Source organism: Dendrobates tinctorius, unplaced genomic scaffold (genome assembly GCF_039654945.1).
Source record: "Dendrobates tinctorius isolate UK_male_01 unplaced genomic scaffold, ASM3965494v1 ptg000028l, whole genome shotgun sequence".
Classification (NCBI taxonomy): domain Eukaryota; kingdom Metazoa; phylum Chordata; class Amphibia; order Anura; family Dendrobatidae; genus Dendrobates; species Dendrobates tinctorius.
The window spans coordinates 64,420,831-64,445,393 of NW_027361696.1; the positions used below are offsets into that span (position 1 = coordinate 64,420,831).

At 44.5% G+C, this 24,563-nt stretch overlaps 1 protein-coding gene across 1 annotated transcript in view; it reads right to left on the reverse strand.

Annotated features, from left to right (window-relative positions):
- LOC141085466 (interferon regulatory factor 3-like) overlaps nt 1-24,563 on the reverse strand; it is a 51,506-nt gene that overhangs the window by 6,131 nt on the left and 20,812 nt on the right. Inside the window, exons 4-7 of the mRNA XM_073570851.1 lie at nt 14,353-14,447; nt 14,093-14,147; nt 11,507-11,656; nt 9,818-9,901 (exon numbers count right to left, since the gene is read on the reverse strand). Coding sequence (XP_073426952.1) covers nt 9,818-9,901; nt 11,507-11,656; nt 14,093-14,147; nt 14,353-14,447 — 384 coding nt within the window. The remainder of the gene's footprint in view (nt 1-9,817; nt 9,902-11,506; nt 11,657-14,092; nt 14,148-14,352; nt 14,448-24,563) is intronic.

The following is a 24,563-nucleotide window of genomic DNA, read 5'->3' on the forward strand; positions in this document are numbered from 1 at the left end:
GAGCTTTGAGAGCAAAAACTGTGCAGAGCTGCCAAGTTGTTAAGGAGTTTTGACTTTTTACGAGGATTTGGAGAGTTTCCGTTCAGTTTCAGCTCCAAATACTCGAAAGGTCCCGTTAAGCCCAATGTATATATTTAGAGTTAGGCACTATTAGGCTAGTTTCACATTAGCATTTCCTGGAGCTGCGTCGGGCTGCCGCTAAGCTCCGCCCACGGCCACAACTCCTCCTGTCAGCTGCATGCGACCTGCGTACCCCATCTTTAGCATTGGGTACGCAGGCATGCGTTTGCCAGCGTATGCGTCTTTTTGACGGTGCGCCGAGTGCACCAAAATGCAACACTGTGCGTTTGGTGCAGGTCGGTGCACCGTCAAAAGGACGCATGCGCCGGCAAACGCATACCTGTGCACGGCCTGCGTACCCAATGCTAAAGATAGGGTACGCAGGTTGCATGCAGCGTCATGCGCCCATAGGCGGAGCTGACAGGAGGAGGCACGGCCATAGGCGGAGCTTAGCGGCGGCTGTGCGCAGCCCGACGCAGCTCCAGGAAACGCTAGTGTGAAACTAGCCTTAGACAGCAATAGTCCCAGCAAAGAGCAAACAGATGAACGGCAAACTAGGGCACACAAATCGCCACATTAATAGACGGAGCTATTTATCTGAAGTATTGCGGTATATATTTCAGTCAAAAAACGGAGGTGCTTGCATGAAAAAAACATGAATATTTCAATGTGAAATGAAAAAAAAAAAAAGAAATATGCAGCACTCACCAATAAAGCTGAAAAACTGCATCTTTATTTCACATTAATTCCATCAACAGATATGTGGACATGCAGGACATTAGAGGAATGCTAGGGGACAGAGGTGCCGGACAACGGCCGTTTCGCGATTACTCGCTTCTGGACCCGTTGTCCGGCATCTCCCTCCCCTAGCATTCCTCTAACATCCTGCATATCCACATATCTGTTGATGGAATTAATGTGAAATAAAGACACAGTTTTTCAGCTTTATTGGTGAGTGCTGCATATTTCTTCTTTTTTCATTAGACAGCAATAGTCAGTACCGTTGTTGGTTCCTCATAGGAAGTAATTAATGGTATGTGTCTGGTTAATATAGAATCGGAATCTCTTGAAGTCTCTTACAGCCTATCCACCCAAGCATAGAAACTTTTCTGTTCTGCTTGTTCTGTCACTGTTTGTTGTGGTTTCTCTCCATTTTATAGCCAGTTATGCTCATGTTTCCTACTTCCTCTTATTTTCCCATTACTAAAATAGGGGATGACAGTAGGTGATTTTAAAATTTTATGGAGAGGGAGGAGCTAGAGGCAGAGACAGACATTCAGTTTACCCTGAAACAACAGTTATAGTTATTCATATAACTTTATGAGCACCAACTGTCATCTCCTATCTCAGTAATGGGAATGTTTGTATTCACAAAAGACAGATTTTTCCCCATGAATTGAGAATTTTGAGAATAAAAGCTCAGTGTAGGAGGAGAAAGAAGCAGATTTCCCTGATAAGATATATTACAAAGTTTTTCTTTTCACTTGTACTATTGGTTTATCAAAGAAAATTAAACCGATAGTTTGCTTTCACTGTTTTTCCAGGAGAAAGAAATTGCATCAGTTTTTGGCTGTATAGTTTGCTAAAAGCTGAAATCTGTAACAGACAGAAGAGGTGGTAAACCACTTCTGTCTTCTCCCAAGGCTATGTTCACACATTGCTTTTTTGCTGCTATGTTTTTGTTTTTTTTTTATGAAAATTTAAAGCTGCCTTTTTACAGTAGCAGAAGCTACAATATTTCAGAAATCTCATGCACACTTTTTTTAAAATTTTTTTCCTGACTAAATAGGAAAACTGCAGCGTTTTTGACATCTGCAGAATGTCAATTCTTTCAGCATTTTTGCAGCAACGAGAAAATGAAAAAACACTGCAAAAAAAAGTCAATGGCGTCTTCGGCTTCATTTTTGGCGAATAAAGCTAATTTTATTAAACATGTATTATAGACAAAGTACACATCTAATCCACATCCAGAAATTTGCTGAAAAATTTGTGTTTTGAATGCGTTTTTGCTGCACAGAGAGCAGGTTTTGGCTGCAGAAAAAACGAAGTAAAAACGCTGTGTGTGAATATAGCCTTAGAGACCCTAATTGTCAGCAAGAATGCAACAGCAGGAGTGTTACAGTAGTGATGTAAAAACACATAACTGCATACTCAGGACTAGTGACAGCCATCAAAAGACAGCGGGTTATGGGGAACAGATTAGAGAGACCTATCAGCAGCTTACATCACAAAACAATCACTGACCTCAGGGAGACCAGTCAAAGAAAACACTGCGGCAGCCGGCAAAGGCGCTCAATCAGTGAAATCCTAGGTGCAATGCTCCCTGGGAAATATGAATATGCAAATAAAGTCCATGGAGCCTCATTTAAGAGTCTCAAACACGGGACTAGCCAGATCTTCCTCCAGGGAAGGAGCCAGCCAAGGGGTGGCTCCTGTCGGAAACCACCATTACCACCATAATGGTAATGGTGGTTTTCTGAAAGGAGCCACCCCTTGGCTGGGTCCTTCCCTGGAGGAAGATCTGGCTAGTCCCGTGTTTGAGACTCTTAAATGAGGCTCCACGGACTTTATTTGCTATCAGCAGCTTAGACGCTGATGGATAGATCTGGAACCGGCCAGCGCAAACTTAAACGGGACGTGCGTCCTCAGATGCACAATCAGCTGCCGTGTATTGTGGTGCAGAGACCTGTCGGGTCAGTGAGCAGCAATACACGCTACATGCCGCCCAATCAGAGGCCAGCTGCTGATGTCGATGTGCACGGGACTAGGGGCGCACGGAAGTGACATCATGTGCTTCAATTGCTTGCACGCTGAAGTCAGTTGCCAGCTTCGGAAGAGGACACGGAGTGGCGGGAGCACAGAGAAGGGGAGTATAATGGTTCATTCCTTACTATGCATTAAAGAACAGCAACAGAACGGGGAATATATATACCAGGATGGGCCCCAAGATAAGGGACATATATACCAGGATGGGCCCCAGGATAAGGGACATATATAATAAGGGACATATATACCAGGCTAAGGGACATATATACCAGATGGGAGATATACCGGTATAGAATCATAGAATCGTAGAGTTGGAAGGGACCTCCTGGGCCATCTGGTCCAACCCCCTGCTCAAAGCAGGATTCGCTAAATCATCCCAGTCAGATGTCTGTCCAGCCTCTGTTTGAAGACTTCCATTGAAGGAGAACTCACCACTTCTCGTGGCAGCCTGTTCCACTCATTGATCACTCTAACTGTCAAAAAGTTTTTTCTAATATCTAATCTGTGTCTCCTCCCATTCAGTTTCATCCCATTGCTTCTAGTCTTTCCTTGTGCAAATGAGAATAAAGTTGATCCTTCTACAATGTGACAGCCCTTTAGATATTTGTAGACAGCAATTAAGTCTCCTCTCAGTCTTCTCTTTTGCAAACTAAACATTCCCAAATCCTGCAACCTTTCCTCATAAGACAGGGTTTGCAGACCGGTCACCATTCTGGTCGCTCTTTTCTGAACTTGCTCCAGTTTGTTGATGTCTTTTTTAAAATGTGGTGCCCAAAACTGGACACAATATTCCAGATGAGGTCTGACCAAAGAGGAGTAGAGGGAAATAATGACTTCACGTGATCTAGACTGTATGCTTCTGTTAATACATCCTAGAACTGCATTTGCCTTTTTTGCTGCTGCATCACACTGTTGACTCATATTCAGTCTGTGATCTATTAGTATACCCAAGTCTTTTTCACATGTGCTGTCACTTAACCCTATTCCTCCCATTCTATATATGCTTTTTTCATTTTTATTGCCCAGATGTAGTACTTTGCATTTCTCCCTGTTAAAAACCATTCTGTTAGTTACTGCCCACTTCTCCAGTTTATTTAAATCTTTTTGAATCCTCTCTCTCTCTTCTCTAGTATTAGCTATCCCTCCTAGCTTTGTGTCATCAGCAAATTTAATCAGTTTACCCTCAATTCCTTCATCTAAATCGTTGATAAAGATGTTGAACAATACAGGGCCCAGGACAGAGCCCTGTGGTACCCCACTTGAGACATTCTTCCAACTGGATGTGCAGCCATTTACGACCACTCTTTGGGTCCGATCACTAAGCCAGCTATGAATCCACCTAACAGTTGCCTTGTCCATTCCATACTTTGTCATTTTTTCAATAAGGATTGTATGAGAGACTTTGTCAAATGCTTTGCTGAAGTCAAGATATACTATATCTACAGCATTTCCTTGATCCACCCAATCAGTGATACCGTCATAGAAGGAAATTAAGTTAGTCTGACATGACTTATTAGTTACAAACCCATGCTGACTCTGTTTGATCACTTCATTCTTATCCAGGTATTGACTTACATGTTGTTTAATAATTTGTTCAAAGATCTTTCCTGGTATAGAAGTCAGACTCACCGGCCTATAGTTGCCTGGGTCCACCTTCTTCCCCTTTTTGAAGATAGGAACAACATTTGCTCTTCTCCAGTCTTCTGGCACTTCTCCTGTTCTCCAAGAATTTTCAAAGATTATGGAGAGTGGTTCAGAAATTTCTTCTGCTATCTCCTTCAGTACTCTGGGGTGTAATTCATCTGGACCTGGAGACTTGAATTCATTTAGGTTAGCTAAGTGTTTCCTCACTATCTTTCTGTTTATAGATATCCTGGATTCTTCTATTCCCTTAATAGGACAGTGAATAACAGTTGGTGTTACATTTCCTTTCTGAGAGAAAACAGATGCAAAATAGGAATTTAAAAGTTCAGCCTTCTCAACATCCTGTCTTACCATTTCATCATTTTCATCCTGTAAAAATCCTATAGCATCTTTGACTTTTCTTTTACTTTTGACATATCCCCAAAATCCTTTATTATTGCTTTTGACATCTCTTGCAAGCCTCAATTCATTTTCAGCTTTAGCTAATCTGATTTGTGCCCTGCAGATTCTGCAGACAGCATTATATTCTTCTTTAGATATGCCTCCCTCTTTCCATTTTATAAACATTTTTTTCTTCCTTTTTAGCATGTGCTTAAGTTCTGTGTTCACCCATCCTGGTTTCCTTAAATGCTTCCTATTCTTCCCTCTTTTCGGAATTGTTAACAACTGTGCTTTGAGAATTTCATTTTTCAAGATTTCCCATCCTTCCTGGACATTTTTGTCTTTAAGGATATCCAGCCATTGGATCCCTCCAATTATCTTTCTGAATCCCTTAAAATCTGCCTTTCTGAAATCTAACCTTGACGTCTGAGTCTTCACAGGTCTTCCGCCTCTAGTTATCCAAAATTCTAAAATAGCATGGTCGCTACCTCCTAGGGTTCCAGCCACTTTTACCTCCTCAACCATTTCCTCCCTGTTTATAAGGATTAGATCCAAGGTAGCAGTTCCCCTTGTTTTCTCCCCTACCTTTTGGAAGATAAAGTTGTCAGCAAGAGAGGATAAGAATTTCCTTGACCTGTTAGTTTTGCCTGAGAGAGATTCCCAACAAATGTCTGGATAGTTGAAATCTCCCATGACAACTATGTCATATTTTTTGGAGAACTTGGCCATTTGATGCATAAAGAGTTCATCCATATCTTCAGCTTGCACAGGCGGCCTGTAGTAAATGCCTACAATGGTGTCCTTTCCATTGTTCTGTCCTTGTATTCTTACCCAAACAGTTTCCACAGAACTCCCAGTCTCTGAAGCTTCAATCTCTGTGCAGATATATGCGTTTCTAACATACAATGCAACACCCCCTCCTCGTTTATCAAGTCTGTTTCTTGCAAATAAGTTGTATTCTTCTAGTCTTGTATTCCAATCATGTGTATCGTCCCACCAAGTTTCAGTGATTCCAATGACATCATATTTCTTTTCCTGTGTTAGTAGTTCCAATTCTCCTTGTTTGTTGCCCATGCTTTGTGCATTAGTATAGAAACATTTTAGTTTGTGATTGGTTTCTCTTTCTCCAATATTGTTATTAATTAGATTCTTTCGTCTTTGTTCTTCCTTTCCACTTCTATTAGCAGAGTTCTCAATAGCATTTGTCAGGTGTATGGCTTTTTCTGGTCTTTTGCTTCCCTTCCCATGTTGTTCTAGTTTAAAGCTCTCCTTACAAGTGTAGCAAGGCGACTTCCAAATACATGCTTTCCAGTCTTCGTAAGGTGCACCCCATCTCTAGCAAGTAGTCCATCGTATAAGTAGTTCACTCCGTGATCCAGAAATCCAAATCGTTGCTGACGGCACCATCGACGTAGCCAGTTGTTCACCTGCAGAATCTTATTCCACCTCCTTGTTCCATGGCCATCCACTGGGAGGATGGAAGAGAAGACCACCTGCGCTCCCAGTTCTTTCACTTTCTTGCCTAAGTCTTCAAAGTCTCTGCAGATGGTTTCCAGGTCGTTTCTTGCGGTGTCATTTGTCCCCACATGTAGTAGCAGGAATGGGTAGTCATCTGTAGGTCTGAAGAGTCCTGATATCCTCAGACACATCTTTAATTTTTGCACCTGGAAGACAGCACATTTCTCTTGAAGTTATATCCGGTCTGCAGATAGCGGCCTCTGTTCCTCTCAACAGGGAATCCCCCATGACCACCACTCTCCGTTTCTTCTTCACAACATTATTCTTTCTCCATCCAGGAGGACTCTGAAGGCGTACAAGGTTGCTGTTTGTTGGCAAAGTCTTATCCTGATGTATTTCTTCATCATTTTCCTGCGTGAGAGCCTGGTACTGGTTTCTGAGCAGTATGGGTGCTGACTGCCTCCTGATCCTCCTGCTTCTCTGGGTCACATGTCTCCATTCCTCTGTTTCTTCAGGTGCACTTCGAATTTCTTCTCTTTCTGTAACATGAAGAGATAATTCTGCTCTGTCCAAGAACTCTTCACCTTCCTTAATGATCTTCAACGTAGCCAACCTCTCTTCGAGATTTTGCAACTTTTCCTCCAACAGGGACACAAGCTTGCATTTGTGGCATGTGAAGTTTGGCTTTTCCACTGGTAAGTCTGTGAACATGTAGCAAGAAATGCAGCTCACCAAATGGCTCCTGGCCTCTTCCATCTTGAGATTTCTTAAAAACGATGAAAGATGAGTCAAAATTCGCGCGCCGATAGGCACTGGGAATATGCAAATGATCTCCTCAAGACTCTTCCCCTGGTTTTCCGATTTCCTCTTTTCAGCTGCAACGGCCAAAACCCAGTGATCGTTGAGCTCGCGGAGACTCTTCACTTATCCCAGAAGGCACTGGGAATATGCAAATGATCTCCTCAAGACTCTTCCCCTGGTATATACCAGGATGGGGTCCAGAATAAGGGACATATATAGCAAGATGGGGGATATATTTACCAGGATGGAGCCCAGGGTAAGGGACATATATAATACGGGACAGATATGCCAGGATAAGGGACATATATACCAGGATGGGAGATATACCGGTATATACCATGATGAGGTCCAGGATAAGGGACATACAGTGGGGCAAAAAAGTATTTAGTCAGTCAGCAATAGTGCAAGTTCCACCACTTAAAAAGATGAGAGGCGTCTGTAATTTACATCATAGGTAGACCTCAACTATGGGAGACAAACTGAGAAAAAAAATCCAGAAAATCACATTGTCTGGGTTTTTTTTCATTTTATTTGCATATTATGGTGGAAAATAAGTATTTGGTCAGAAACAAGCAATCAAGATTTCTGGCTCTCACAGACCTGTAACTTCTTCTTTAAGAGTCTCCTCTTTCCTCCACTCATTACCTGTAGTAATGGCACCTGTTTAAACTTGTTATCAGTATAAAAAGACACCTGTGCACACCCTCAAACAGTCTGACTCCAAACTCCACTATGGTGAAGACCAAAGAGCTGTCAAAGGACACCAGAAACAAAATTGTAGCCCTGCTCCAGGCTGGGAAGACTGAATCTGCAATAGCCAACCAGCTTGGAGTGAAGAAATCAACTGTGGGAGCAATAATTAGAAAATGGAAGACATACAAGACCACTGATAATCTCCCTCGATCTGGTGCTCCACGCAAAATCCCACCCCGTGGGGTCAGAATGATCACAAGAACGGTGAGCAAAAATCCCAGAACCACACGGGGGGACCTAGTGAATGAACTGCAGAGAGCTGGGACCAATGTAACATGGCCTACCATAAGTAACACACTATGCCACCATGGACTCAGATCCTGCAGTGCCAGACGTGTCCCACTGCTTAAGCCTGTACATGTCCGGGCCCGTCTGAAGTTTGCTAGAGAGCATTTGGATGATCCAGAGGAGTTTTGGGAGAATGTCCTATGGTCTGATGAAACCAAACTGGAACTGTTTGGTAGAAACACAACTTGTCGTGTTTGGAGGAAAAAGAATACTGAGTTGCATCCATCAAACACCATACCTACTGTAAAGCATGGTGGTGGAAACATCATGCTTTGGGGCTGTTTCTCTGCAAAGGGGCCAGGAAGACTGATCCGGGTACATGAAAGAATGAATGGGGCCATGTATCGTGAGATTTTGAGTGCAAACCTCCTTCCATCAGCAAGGGCATTGAATATGAAACGTGGCTGGGTCTTTCAACATGACAATGATCCAAAGCACACCTCCAGAGCAACGAAGGAGTGGCTTCGTAAGAAGCATTTCAAGGTCCTGGAGTGGCCTAGCCAGTCTCCAGATCTCAACCCTATAGAAAACCTTTGGAGGGAGTTGAAAGTCCGTGTGGCCAAGCGAAAAGCCAAAAACATCACTGCTCTAGAGGAGATCTGCATGGAGGAATGGGCCAACATACCAACAACAGTGTGTGGCAACCTTGTGAAGACTTACAGAAAACGTTTGACCTCTGTCATTGCCAACAAAGGATATATCACAAAGTATTGAGATGAAATTTTGTTTCTGACCAAATTCTTATTTTCCACCATAATATGCAAATAAAATGAAAAAAAAAAACAGACAATGTGATTTTCTGGATTTTTTTTTCTCAGTTTGTCTCCCATAGTTGAGGTCTACCTATGATGTAAATTACAGACGCCTCTCATCTTTTTAAGTGGTGGAACTTGCACTATTGCTGACTGACTAAATACTTTTTTGCCCCACTGTATATAGCAGGATGGGGGATATATATACCAGGATATGCCCAGGATAAGGGACATATATACCAGGATGGGAGATATACCGGTATATACCAGGATGGGTCCAGGATAAGGGACATATATACCAGGATGGGCCCCAGGATAAGGGACATATATAATAAGGGACATATATACCAGATGGGAGATATACCGGTATATACCAGGATGGGGTCCAGAATAAGGGACATATATAGCAAGATGGGGGATATATTTACCAGGATGGAGCCCAGGGTAAGGGACATATATAATACGGGACAGATATGCCAGGATAAGGGACATATATATACCAGGATGGGAGATATATATACCAGGATGGGGCCCAGGATAAGGGACATATATATACCAGGATGGGAGATATATATACCAGGATGGGGGCCCAGGATAAGGGACATATATAATAAGGGACAGATATGCCAGGCTAAGGGACATATATACCAGGATGGGAGATATATATATCAGGATGTGGCCCAGGATAAGAGACATAGATACCATAATTGGTGATATATCTACCAGGATGGGGACAGGAAGGGGAACATTTATATCAGGATGGAAAACATATATGTCAGGGTGAGGGGAAGGCCCAGCCCAAATCTTGTGCCAGGGCCCGTCGGACTCTAGTTATGCCACTGCCAGAGTTGTTATAATCCAAAATAGTTTATGAATTATCTAAAAACTGTAAGATTTGCATCAGAAAAAGTTACCAAAAATGTTATTTGGGAAGAATTGATTCATTAAGCTCTGCTGCGCGGAATCCTGCATCTCAGATGGAACGGACTGAGCTGGTCCTGTAAATATAAAGTAGAAGAAAAGACATTATAGAAACTGAGACCTAGACTCTTACTGAAATACATACAATGAGAGCAGAAAATATACGATAACACACGCAGACTATAAAAACAGGAGAGCAACCCTATGGTTGTAGAGAAATATTGGGATTTTTTTTTCTTTATAGTGGGGTTGACTTTTTTTAAAATTTGGAACCGTTTGCCTTCTACTGCCTATGTGCAACATTGTCTATTTCTGGCTGCAGAAGAGTTAGCTGAGAACCTATCAGTAAGCTCATTCAGATTGAGATTTAAAGTCTCTGTAACTCCTTTATCTGTCTCTTCCCAAGTGATTTATGACCACAGAACACATCAAATTTGAATTTGTTGAAACAAAAGAGGCTGTAAAAGCCAAAAGGTGCCAAATTTTTATGTAAACCCCAAATGATTGTTCAATACAAATACAAGCATTTACATGAAAGAATATACGGTACTTAAATAATGATCCGCAAAAGTGGACAACCCCTTAAAATTTGCTAGACTTTCCTAAAACATGAGAAAGTTGTGTGTGATTAAAAAAGAAAAATAAAATCTTGCATCAGGAATTATATTTGGGATTGCCCTTGGATAGGTTTGTATTACCAGACACAACCTGTGGATAAGAGTGGCATTGTTTTTGGAAACCGAAAAAAATAACTGAATAAAAGTGAGTAAGAAGAAATGTCAACAACTTGGCAGGAAAATTCTCAAAAAATGCTAACATTTTGGTTTTACTGGGGAAAGATCGCAAACCAAAGGGAACGTAGAATCCTTCTCTTTGACTTCTTAAAAGGGAACATTTCAGCAGTTTTGCTGTGTTATCTGACAGCAGTATGATGTAGGGACAGAGACCCTGATTCCAGTGATGTATCACTTAGTTTTCTGAGTGCAGTAGTTGTGATAGAATCACAGTTTTCTCTGCTGAATATCTAGCAGAGCTTGAAATGCTGAACTCTGTATAACCCCGCCTACATCACTGATTGAAAGCTTTCTGTGTATACTGTGCATAGGCAGAGAACTGCTAATCAGTGCTGGGGGCGTGGTTGGACTAGGAGACGTGACACCTAGTCCTGTAGTGATAATATCCTACCAATAAAACACTTACTTGGTTGAAACAACAACACACACCCTAGCAAGTGAAACATCGCTGGAATCAGTTTCTCTGCCCCTACATCATGCTACTCTCAGATTACACAGACCCTTCTTTTTTCTTCTACTTTTTTCCACTTATTCTAATGCAAGGTTAAAATCTGTGGTTAAAGTTCTGTGCCCTTGCCAAGTATTGCTATTTTTTGTGCTGCAGAAGGGGTGAGATTAATTTGTATAAGATGTAATTTCTGCCCCATCTTATTTAAAGGAATAAAATCCCCTATATGTAGGTAGTACGGTTACACAAAGACTCAGCAAGAAAATGTTTGCCCACTGGAAATATACAAGAAAGTTCTTACTAAATGACAGCAAGCAGAGGTCTTGAAAACTGTGAGGTATACATACAGTATGTACATATCAATAATAGCACACAAAATGTAGAGCACTATATTTGCTGTTGATTTTTATAGGAGGGATGACTCTTCCTACGCCACTTACCGGGTTGATCTTCATAAACTGAATATGATAAATTGTTATCAGGACTGGCAACAGCACCAGCGAAATATTCATCGGGAGACAGGTTATTATACCAGGTTTGGCCTTGGGTTACAAAAGGGTATTGCAAATCTTCAGGAGCACGGTACAGATCTAGAAATAATGTAAATGTACAGTTATTTGTGTATTGTGCATATGGGGCTGTATAAAATATGTCTGAAGAGGTTAGCATAGCCTGTATGTGGAGGAGCTGCAAGTTCAGAGCTCAAAGAAACTCCAAAGATGCATGCTTCAGATAAACACACCAGTGTGCTGCATATTCCCATAAGTATTAATTCAAAAAAGACTCATGAATATGGAAAAATGGAGAAAAATTGAGTTACCAATTGCTGCAAGTTCAGAGCTCAGTTATGAACCTATAAGTTGAAAGTTCAGTTGTGGAGCTGTACGTTTATGGAGCTGCAAGTTCAGAGCTCAGTTGTGAAGCTGCAAGTTCAGAGCTCAGTTGTGAAGCTGCAAGTTCAGAGCTCAGTTGTGAAGCTGCAAGTTCAGAGCTCAGTTGTGAAGCTGCAAGTTCAGAGCTCAGTTGTGAAGCTGCAAGTTCAGAGCTCAGTTGTGAAGCTGCAAGTTCAGAGCTCAGTTGTGAAGCTGCAAGTTCAGAGCTCAGTTGTGAAGCTGCAAGTTCAGAGCTCAGTTGTGAAGCTGCAAGTTCAGAGCTCAGTTGTGAAGCTGCAAGTTCAGAGCTCAGTTGTGAAGCTGCAAGTTCAGAGCTCAGTTGTGAAGCTGCAAGTTCAGAGCTCAGTTGTGAAGCTGCAAGTTCAGAGCTCAGTTGTGAAGCTGCAAGTTCAGAGCTCAGTTGTGAAGCTGCAAGTTCAGAGCTCAGTTGTGAAGCTGCAAGTTCAGAGCTCAGTTGTGAAGCTGCAAGTTCAGAGCTCAGTTGTGAAGCTGCAAGTTCAGAGCTCAGTTGTGAAGCTGCAAGTTCAGAGCTCAGTTGTGAAGCTGCAAGTTCAGAGCTCAGTTGTGAAGCTGCAAGTTCAGAGCTCAGTTGTGAAGCTGAAAGTTCAGAGCTCAGTTGTGAAGCTGAAAGTTCAGAGCTCAGTTGTGAAGCTGAAAGTTCAGAGCTCAGTTGTGAAGCTGAAAGTTCAGAGCTCAGTTGTGAAGCTGAAAGTTCAGAGCTCAGTTGTGAAGCTGAAAGTTCAGAGCTTAGCTTTCAACGTGCAAGTTCAGCGCTCAGTTGAGTAGCTGCAAACTCAGCACTTAGATGTTGAGCTGCAAATTCAGAGTTTAGTTGTGGAGCTTAGCTTTGGGTCTGCAAGTTCAGCACTCAGTTGTGAAGCTTCAAGTTCAGCGCTCAGTTGTAAAGCTGCAAGTTCAGAGCTAAGTTGGGAAGCTGCAAGTTCAGAGCTAAGTTGGGAAGCTGCAAGTTCAGAGCTAAGTTGGGAAGCTGCAAGTTCAGAGCTAAGTTGGGAAGCTGCAAGTTCAGAGCTAAGTTGGGAAGCTGCAAGTTCAGAGCTAAGTTGGGAAGCTGCAAGTTCAGAGCTAAGTTGGGAAGCTGCAAGTTCAGAGCTAAGTTGGGAAGCTGCAAGTTCAGAGCTAAGTTGGGAAGCTGCAAGTTCAGAGCTAAGTTGGGAAGCTGCAAGTTCAGAGCTAAGTTGGGAAGCTGCAAGTTCAGAGCTAAGTTGGGAAGCTGCAAGTTCAGAGCTAAGTTGGGAAGCTGCAAGTTCAGAGCTAAGTTGGGAAGCTGCAAGTTCAGAGCTAAGTTGGGAAGCTGCAAGTTCAGAGCTAAGTTGGGAAGCTGCAAGTTCAGAGCTAAGTTGGGAAGCTGCAAGTTCAGAGCTAAGTTGGGAAGCTGCAAGTTCAGAGCTAAGTTGGGAAGCTGCAAGTTCAGAGCTAAGTTGGGAAGCTGCAAGTTCAGAGCTAAGTTGGGAAGCTGCAAGTTCAGAGCTAAGTTGGGAAGCTGCAAGTTCAGAGCTAAGTTGGGAAGCTGCAAGTTCAGAGCTAAGTTGGGAAGCTGCAAGTTCAGAGCTTAATTGTGGAGCTGAACGTTCAGATCTTAGCTTTCGATGTGCAAGTTCAGAGCTCAGTTGAGTAGCTGCAAGTCCAGCACTCAGTTGTGGAGCTGAAAATTCAGAGTTTAGTTATGGAGCTGAAAGGTCAGAACTTAGCTTTGGATGTGCAACTTCAGTGCTCAGTTTTGAAGCTGCAAGTTCAGAGCTCAGTTTGCATTCTTTGTGAAAAATGCCTTCTTTCTATCCCCTGCCCTGACTTGTGCAACGGTTATCCTTCCTCTCTCTTTTGCAGGCATGGTTTTGCCAGTATCGCTACTTGTCAGGATTATGGAATATGCTGTGTGTGAACGGCACTGGACACAAAAATCTCTCACTGCATCAGGCTATATCAGCCTTCAAATACGGTGTGTTTGTAATCGTGACATATGGAGCTGCATCAACCTAGTTTTGTATAGGTGCTGTTTACCCAGAACGGAGATATATTTTTAATCAAGACTAATTGCGAAGTCACCTTATTTTTAATGTTAGATGCATTAGAGCAAGGAAAATGGTTGTAAAGGTGGATATAGTCTTCATTTACCTTCCTCATCAATAGAGATCTGCATCTGTGTCATATCCCGCGCCAAACTTCCATCCTGCGAAACACACAAAGATTAATCTTAACAATGTTCTTACCAACACGGCCACCGCGACTGTGGTATTGTAAAGTCGTATTAGTAATGTCAGCTTGAGATTTCTAATGGAGAACGTCGGCATAATGGCGGACCAACCACATACTGTAGAGGTTGGATGCTGCAATCGTTTTGTGGAAGTTACGTACGGAAACGCAAACCAACTAACCACAGCGATCTGGCTTCCTGGGCTGCTCCAGGTGGTTACTTCAGTAGCTGGACTGATGCTGTCACCCATGTATGAATCTTCAGGCGCTGCATCACCTGAAGAGAAAACACTTATTTTATTGATTAAAAAAATTCCTTTTCATTTGACCACTAGGGGCACTGTTTTTAGTAGTTCTGTAGGGAGAGCAAATATTTCTCATGGGTCAAACAAAAAAAACCTCCCTATGTTTGGCACTATGCATTTAAGGCTGAGACTTGTTTTTTGCAAAACGAGTTGAACTTTTGAATGAGATTTTTCATTTTATCATGTGATACACTGGAAAGCAAAAATAAATTCCTAGTGCATTGAAATTATAAAATAAAGTGCAATTTCACAATTATTTTTTGTTATTGACCATGTTCGCTATACAAGCAAATTGACCAGACAATATGATTCTTCAGGTCAGTACGAGTGCGCAGATACTACACATGTATAGTTTTTCTTTTATTCAAGAGGTGAAAAATATTTCAGAAATTATGAAACAAAAAACAAACTTTTCTTGTGTCGCCATTTACTGAGGCCCATAACAGTTTCATTTTTCGGGATCTGGGGTTGTCAGAGCTTATTTTTGCGCCCTCAGCAGACGTTTTTACTGATAAAATTTTGGGGTAGATACATCGTTTTGATAGCCTCTTGTTGCATTTTGTTACAATGTTGCAGCAGTCAAAAAAAAAAAAAAAATCAGAACTCTGGTGTTTGGATCTCTTTTTTGTGATATCACTTACTGTTCAGATTAATTTATTGTATATTTTGAAAGATCGGATACCAAATGGTTTTATTTTTAATAGGGTAAAGGGGATCATTAAGATCCTCCTGTGAAAGCCAGCATCTAGCTGGTGTTCATGGGAAATTGAGATTTTAATTATACAGTTGTGGTCAAAAGTTTACATACCCCGGCAGAATTTTTGCTTTCTTGGCCTTTTTTTCAGCAAATTCGAATGATAACACCATAACTTTTCTCCACTCATGGTTAGTGGTTGGTTGAAGCCATTTATTGTCAAACTACTGTGTTTTCTCTTTTTAAATCATAATGACAACCCAAAACATCCAAATGACCCTGATCAAAAGTTTACATACCCCATTTCTTAATACCGTGAATTGCCCCCACTAACATCAAAGACAGCTTGAAGTCTTTTGTGGTAGTTCTGGATGAGGTTCTTTATTTTCTCAGACGCTAAAGCTGCCCACCCTTCTTGGCAAAAAGCCCCCAGTTTCTGTAAATTCCTGGGCTGTCTAGTATGAACTGCGGGCTTGAGATCTCCCCAGAGTGGCTCAATGATATTGAGGTCAGGAGACTGAGATTGCCTCTCCAGAACCAGCTCTTTGTTCTCCTGTAGCCAATGACAGGTCAACTTGGCCTTGTATTTTGGATTGTCGTCATGTCGGAACGTCCAGGTACGTCCCAGACAGCAGTATTTGCTGATAACATGCTGCATTCATCTTTCCTTCAACTTTGACCAAGTTTCCTGTGCCTTTATAGCTCACACATCCCCAAAACATCAGCGATTGACCTTGCTTTACAGTAGGAATGGTGTTCCTTTCATCATAGGCCTTGTTGACCTCTCTACAAATGTAACGTTTATGGTTGTAGCCAAAACATTCAATTTTTGTCTCATCACTTCAAATTACCTTGTTCCAGAAGTTTTGCGGTTTGTCTCTGTGGTGTTTTGCGTATTGTAGGCGAGATACTTTGTGGTATTTGCGCAGTTATTGTTGCACCCGCCAGCGCTCACCTGGGGTCCTCTTCCTGCCGGCGCTCCCCCTCTCCGCTCTCACACGTCCCCTGTCTGGCTTTGCAGGGGCTCGGCGCGTCGGAGGTCCGCGCATGCGCGCTCGCCCTTCCTCGGCCTCTGTGCATCCTGGGGGCACGTGACCCGGTGGCTCCGCCCCATCATGGCGCGCCCACCGGGTATTTCAGATGGGCGTCGGGACAGGTAAGACCCCTGTGTGTCTTAGCCCGTGGCGCCTGCTATCCTTGCGCAGCGTCACCCTTGGCCATCAGGTCCCCGCGCACCCTCTGTACTGCGCTCTGCTCTCTGCCTTGGTCCCCGTCTGTAGCCTGCTCCCGTGTCTCCCTGTCACTGCCTACCTTCCTCCTTGGTTCCTCTGTTTTCCCTCCTCCTGTGTTCCCTGGTCCGGTCCCTCTCCTGTACCTCTGCCCCTATTGTTGCCTGCCTCCTGTACATTACGCTCCTTCCCCTATCTCGTTCTTTGTCTCATTCCCTAGGTCCAGTCCCGGTTCCGTCCTGACCCTTCTGGCTTCCACTGCCTGCTTCCTGCTACCTTGGATCTACTCTACCCTTCGTTTACCTTCCCACACTCTGATCTGCTCTCCTGTATTTACCCCGGGTCGTCCCTTTGGTTCCGGCTGTCGTGGTTTCATCTCCCTTGGGCCTGCCCCTAACACTCCCTGTATAGGGGGTGGTCATCACCTGGTCCGCTCGCCCTCCGGGGCTCTGGAGCCACGACCCAGAGGGTCCACTCTTGGGTTTCTACCTAGAACCCTAACAGTAATGGCTTTCTTCTGGCAACTCGACCATGCAGGCCATTTTTCTTCAAGTGCCTCCTTATTGTGCATCTTGAAACAGCCACACCACTAGTTTTCAGAGAGTCCAGTATTTCAGCTGATGTTATTTGTGGGGTTTTCTTTGCATCCCAAACAATTTTCCTGGTAGTTGTGGATGAAATTTTTGTTGGTCTTCCTGACCGTGGTTTTGTTTTTACAGAGCCCCTGATTTTCCATTTGTTAATCACAGTTTGAACGCCGCTGAATGGCATTATCAATTCCTTGGATATATTTTTATATCCCTTTCCTGTTTTATACAGTTCATCTACCTTTTCCCGTAGATTCATTGACACTTCTTTTGCTTTCTCCATGACTTACAATCTAGAAACGTCAGTGGCTGGATGAAATATGCATGAGTCTGTCTGGATCCCAGAAACTCACTCAGCTTTTATGCACACACAGTGATTACAAGCAAACAGATCACAGGTGTAAATGCTACCTTTAGTAGCCATTCAAACCCATTTGTGTCAACTTTTGTGCATGTTATCAGGCCAAAATCACCAGGGTATGTGAACTTTTGATCAGGGTCATTTGGGTGTTTTGGGTTGTCATTATTATTTAAAAAGGGAAAACACAATAGTTTGACAATAAATGGCTTCACCCAACCACTAACCATGAGTGGAGAAAAAGTTTTGGTGTTATCATTCTAATTCTCTGAAAAAAAGGTCAAGAAAGCAAAAATTCTGCTAGGGTATGTAAACTTTTAACCACAAGTGTAAAATTAAAATCTCCCATAAACACCAACTAAATGCTGGCTTTCACAGGAGGATCTTAATGACAGGCACCGAGGTATTCAACTTCAGCAGACCCCTGGCTCTCATAAAAATTAGGGATGAGCGAGTAGTGATGTATTCGGACTCGCTATACTCGTACCGAGTATACTATAATACTCAGGTATTCGGTACGATTAGCGAGTCCAATGATAGTCAATGGAAAATGCGAGTAATTGTCTGCTGGACCCTACAAAGCGGTCTGGGGGCTGAGGAAAAGATTAAAAAAATGTGTAAATGTTGAAAAAAAAAATGTATGCTGTAAACAAATGTATATAACATGGGGGCACCTGGTCAGGGGCTGCACGAGTGCACCACTGCTTCACTATAATGTACAAACACTATTTGAAGTCCTGTGGTTTTTTGCTGGCAGAGCGGCAACTAACAGAATGGTTTTTAAATGCAAAGTACTACATCTGGGCAATAAAATGAAAAAAGCATATACAGAATGGGAGGAATAGGGCTAAGTGACAGCACATGTGAAAAAGACTTGGGTATACTAATAGATCACAGACTGAATGAGTCAACAGTGTGATACAGCAGCAAAAAAGGCAAATGCAATTCTAGGACGTATTAACAGAAGCATACAGTCTAGATCACTTGATGTCATTATTTCCCTCTACTCCTCTTTGGTCAAACCTCATCTGGAATAGTGTGTCCAGTTTTGGGCACCACATTTTAAAAAAGACATCAACAAACTGGAGCAAGTTCAGAAAAGAGCGACCAGAATGGTGACCGGTCTGCAAACCCTGTCTTATGAGGAAAGGTTGCAGGATTTGGGAATGTTTAGTTTGCAAAAGAGAAGACTGAGAGGAGACTTAATAGCTGTCTACAAATATCTAAAGGGCTGTCACATTGTAGAAGGATCAACTTTATTCTCATTTGCACAAGGAAAGACTAGAAGCAATGGGATGAAACTGAATGGGAGGAGACACATTAGATATTAGAAAAAACTTTTTGACAGTTAGAGTGATCAATGAGTGGAACAGGCTGCCACGAGAAGTGGTGAGTTCTCCTTCAATGGAAGTCTTCAAACAGAGGCTGGACAGACATCTGACTGGGATGATTTAGCGAATCCTGCTTTGAGCAGGGGGTTGGACCAGATGGCCCAGGAGGTCCCTTCCAACTCTATGATTCTATGACTCGTACGGCACTTACGCAGTGCCACTGATATATCAGAAGTGCCGTAAGAGTGAGTGATGATGGAGGCGATCTTCTGACAGCTAAGTGTGTAAGTGGTGTAAGGAGAGCAATCTGCCCTAGGGGCTGTGTTATGGTTAACGCAGGAAGAAGCCACCCATCATCATCATCACAAGGGATTCACAATTATAAAGCTTGGACTACTGTCCTTGTTGTGCCACTGCCCAAGGTGTAGGCGTAGACATAGTGTCTTCAAAACATTAGCCCTAGAGGCTGTACCATGGTTGATGAAGGAAGCAAGACAGGTCTGAAGGGCCAAACAATTATGATGAAGCTAGAATTACTAGCATAGAGATTGCAGTGCCCAGTGTCCAGGCATAGCCATAGTGTCTCCAAAAATTAGCCCAAGGGGCTTGTCAAGCCGCTGCCTGTCACGGCACAGCGCGCCGCCGCCCCCCCGTGCCCCCACATACTCACTGGTCCTCGGCGTCCCGGCGCGTCCCCGTTCTCTCTCCAGCTCCAGCCTCAGCGTTGGCTTCCTGTCGGGCGTGCGTGCACAGCAGGCCTTACCGCGCACACCGCTCTCTGTGAGGCCGGCCGCTCCTCCCGGTCCACTCTATGCTCTGGAGGACTCTGACCCGGAAGTCCCACCGCACATTCCCTTAATCAGGCTGCCTCTTCCTCCTGGCGGTGCCTGATCGTCACAAGTGTCTCACTCGTGATTCTGGCCCCTCGTATTCCAGCGCACCCTGCCTGCTCCACTGCCTTCCCTGTCCCCCGTCTCTGCCAGCCTGATTTACGCTCTCCTCCATGTGTCTCTCCTAGCTTCCGCCTGCCCGTGTCTCCAGTCCAAGCTCCCGTGTCTTGTCCGTGTCCTCCAGCCTGTGTTTCCAGTCCGTGTTCCTGGGTTTCTGTCCCGCCAGTCCTGCCGCCTATGTCAGTCCAGTTCGCCCCGTGTTCCTGGGCTCCTGTCCTGCCGCCTGTGTCCGCTGTCACCTGTCGTGCCACCTGCGTCCGCTCTGGGTAATGTTCCCCTTGGGCCTGCCCCTAACGCTCCATGTATAGGGGTGGTCCACCTGGTCTGCTCGCCCAGGGATGGTTCGTTGCCGCGGTCCAGTGGGTTAACCCTTGGGGATCCTCACAGCACAATCAGGCCATGGACCCCGTTGGTACCTTAGCTTCTGCCCAAAAGGAACTAGCGTTCCTACGTGAAAATCAGACCCAGATCATGGCCTTTCTTAAAACCATGGAGTCCCGCTTGATGGCATTAGAGCCCTCTGACCCTGGAAATGCGTCTCAGCTGGCTGGTCTCCAGCAGGAGCTTGCCCAGCAATGCGATACCCAGGCCCATATCTTAAATTATATGGCCTCCATGGATAACCGACTTCTTTCCCTCCAGTCCACTGCTTCTGCCCCTGTTCAGGCCTCGGTTCCACATCCGCCACCCCGCTTAGCTAAACCTCTGCGGTATGGCGGAGATCCCAAATTGTGCCGCGGATTCCTAAACCAGTGCCAATTGCACTTTGAATTGTTGCCGCAACAGTACCCCACTGACCGAGCTAAGGTGGTTTTCATGGTGTCCCACTTGAAGGATGAAGCGTTGGCCTGGGTGAACCCTCTCTGGGAGAGATGATCCTGTGGTCTCTTAGCTCTCCATCTTTTTGGAGACTTTTCCTAAGGTCTTCGACGAGCCCAGGCGTCTGGCCTCTACCACGGAGTCTCTTTTTAGTCTCCGCCAGGGCACTCTTACCGTTGGCCAGTACGCTATTCAGTTCCGCACCTTGTCCTCCGAGCTGGGGTGGAACAATGAGGCTTTGGTGGGAGCATTTTGGCGGGGTTTATCTGCACGAATTAAGGGCGAGCTGGCAGGTCGTGGCACACCAACGTCCTTGAAGGATCTCATTTCTCTGGAGACTCGCATTGACTTACGCTTCCAGGAGCGCTCCCGCAAGGCTGCCAGGGAGAGAAGACTTCCCCGTTTGTCTCCAGCTACACGCAGTCCTCCCCGCTCGTGATTCGCCTCCACCTCTTCTGCCTCGGTACCAGAACCTATGCAGGTGGATCGTCTCAAACCAGCAGAGCAGCGCCGCCAAGAGAGACTCGCCCAGGGTCTTTGCCTATATTGTGGCAGCTCCTTCCATCCTCTGCGCTCCTGTCCGGTGAGACCGAGAAACGCCTCCACCTAGGACAGGTAAGAGAGGCCTCCCTAGGTGTTAATGATACCTCTCTACTCTAGACTCTCTCCGTTTTACTGAATCTAGGGTCCAGCCACATCTCTGAAGTGGCCTATATAAACTGTGTTCCAAATTATTATGCAAAAAGAGTTTAGGAGTGATAAGGTTAGAATTTTTTTGTTTGTCATTTAAACTCATTGATGGTGATGTGTGTCAGGGCTCTTTATATCACTGAAAGCAAATGCAGATACCTGTGCAAATTAGTTTGGCAGGTGTGTCCAAATAAAGGCAAGACTACTTAAGAAGACTGTTTCACATTATTAAGCAGCCTACATTTTTTGCCAAAATGGGAAAGAAAAAGGATGTGTCGGCTGCTGAGAAGCAACAAATTGTGGAGTATTTAGGTCAAGGCATGACTACAATCAACATTGCCAAGACACTTCATCGTGATCATCGCACAATCAAGAAGTATGTAGCTGATTCCCAGCACACACGTGTGCGTGCTGATAAGGAAAAATTGAGGACTCTTTCCAACAGGCAATTGCGTCAGGTTAAAAGAGCAGCTGCAAAAATGCCTTGTCATAGCAGCAGACAAGTTTTTGAAGCTGCTGGTGCCTCCAAAGTCCCCCGAACAACAAGATTCAGGGTCCTTCAGAGGTTTGCAGCTGTGCGTAAGCCATCCTGTCGACCACCTCTATCCACTGCACACAAGCAGAAACGGCTCCAGTGGGCCAAGCGATACATGAAGACTGACTTCCAAACTGTTTTGTTCACCGATGAGTGCCGTGCAACGCTCGATGGTCCAGATGGATGGAGTGGAGGATGGCTGGTTGATGGACACCCCATGAAAATATGGCTAAGGCGCCAACAAGGAGGAGGTGGAGTAATGTTTTGGGCTGGAATCATGGGGAGAGAGATTGTCGGCTCCTTTAGGATCCCTGAAGGGGTAAAGATGAACTCCATAATCTATGTGGAGTTTCTAAAACAGCACTTCCTGCCATGGTTCAAGAGGAAGAACCGTGCTTTCCGCAGCAAGATCATTTTCATGCATAATAATCCACCGTCTCATGCTGCAAATAACACATCTGCATCTCTGGCTGCTATGGGCATAAAAGAGGACAAACTTATGGTGTGGCCACCATCTTGCCCTGACCTCAACCCCATTGAGAACCTCTGGAGCATCATCAAAAGGAGTGTCTATGAGGGCAGGAGGCAGTTCACATCTAAGCAACAGCTCTGGGAGGGTATTCTATCCATATGCAAAACAACTGAAGCACAAACCATCCAAAAACTGACAAATTCAATGGACGAGAGAGTTCAGAAGCTTCTTTCGAACAAGGGGTCCTATGTGTAAATGTAACATCACCTAGAATAATGTTTTGACTTGAAAACTGTTTGATTTCATTTTGTAATAAGCTGATAATGCTTATAATTTCACAATTGACCATTTTTTGTTGAAAATAAAAATAAAAAAGGTTGAAAACACTGCTGTGCATAATAATTTGTAACATGCATTTTGAGTGTTTATTATTTTTAAAAATATACTGTTTTCATAGGCAGTTTGTTCAAAAACATTGCAATTATACTAGAATATTAGATGACTGGAAAATAACAATGACTGCAATTCATATAGGTAATTTAGAGAAAATATGAGGAAATATTTTTTGTATAATAATTTGAACACAGTGTAGATTCTGGAGCAGCGGGGAATTTCATCCACCTGGAGGCGGTCAAAAGGTTCCAACAGATCGGAGCCCTGCATCGGGAGAAGATAGCCTTCTTCGTACTGCCCTCGTTGTCCCACACGCTCCTCTTGGTTAAGGATGCACAAAACCGTCCTCGATTGGCGATCTGGTGACATCCTACGTTGGGGTCAAACCTGCCACTCCAGGTGCCTGCTTCCAGTTCAGCCAGTCAGCTCTTCTCAGTCTTCTACTATGCCTGCAGACTTACCCTCGGCCTACTGGTCCTTCGCGGATGTGTTCAACAAGAAAGAGGCGGAGAGAGCCTGCCCCCGCATCGTCCCTATGACTGTCCAATTGATCTCGTTCCGGGATTAACTCCGCCCCGGGGCTGAATTTATCCCTTGAATCCTCTCGAGTCGCAAGCCATGACTGACTACGCCCAGGAAAATCTGGCTAGAGGCTTCATCCGGAAGTCCTCTTCACCCGCAGGCGCAGGTTTCTTGTTCGTCAAGAAAAAGGATGGATCCCTTCTTCCCTGCATTGACTACCGGGGTCTCAATAATATCACTATCAAGAACAAGTACCCGCACCCGCTCATTCCTGAGCTGTTTGATCGGCTGCGGGGTGCACGAATCTTCACCAAACTAGATCTCCGTGGGGCCTACAACCTCATCCGTATTCGCTCCGGTGACGAGTGGAAGACCGCTTTTAACACCAGAGACGGTCACTATGAATATTTAGTCATGCCCTACGACTTATGTAATGCTCCCGCGGTATTCCAAAAATTTGTGAACAATATTTTCCAAGATCTCCTATACTCTTGTGTGGTGGTGTACCTGGACGATATCTTCGTCTTTTCTTTCGATCTGTCTACCCACAGAAGGAACATCTGTCAGGTTCTGCTGCGCTTGAGGGAGAATCGCCTGTATGCTAAACTCGAGAAGTGCGCCTTCGAACAGACGTCTCTTCCGTTCCTGGGGTACATCATCTCTGACTCAGGCTTATGCATGGACCCAGAGAAGGTGTCTGCCGTGCTCAAATGGCCGCGTCCTCACAGGGTCAAGTCAATTCAGCGATTTCTCGGGTTCGCAAATTACTACCGGTAGTTCATCCCTCACTTCTCTTCCTTGACAGACCCCATCTCCGCTCTGGTTCGCAAAGGGGCCAACCCCCACGCTTGGTCCACGGAGGCTGAAGGCGCCTTCCTTACCCTGAAACAAGCCTTCGCCTCAGCTCCCGTACTCCATCGCCCAGAGGTCAACAAACCTTTTATTTTGGAGGTGGATGCCTCAGCCATCGGATCCGGAGCAGTACTTTCCCAGAGGTCCTATTCTGGTCGGCTTGTCACCTGTGGCTTTTTCTCCAAGTCATTCTCCACCTCAGAACGAAACTACTCCATTGCCGACCGGAAGCTATTAGCCATCAAACTGGCATTGGAGGAGTGGAGGTATTTATTGGAGGGGGCCGCACACCCTTTTAAGATATATACAGACCACAAAAATTTGGCATACATCCGATCGGCACAGAGGCTTAATCCTCGGCACGCTCGCTGGTCCCTATTCTTCACCCATTTCGATTTTGAGCTTCATTTCCATCCGGGTAGTAAGACCCTCAAGGCTGACGCATTGTCCAGATCCATTCTTGCCAGCGACACAGAGAAGGAGGAGCCAGCGCACATCATGGACCCTTCTAAACTCATCACGGTGACACCCCTCAGTCTATCTTCACTTTTAGTTCCAGAGAACAATAGAAGATGAGTCTTGCGCTGGGGACATGCCTCCAAAATTGCAGGTCATGTTGGGTTCAAAAAGACTCTTCTCCTCGTGTCCCGCTACTA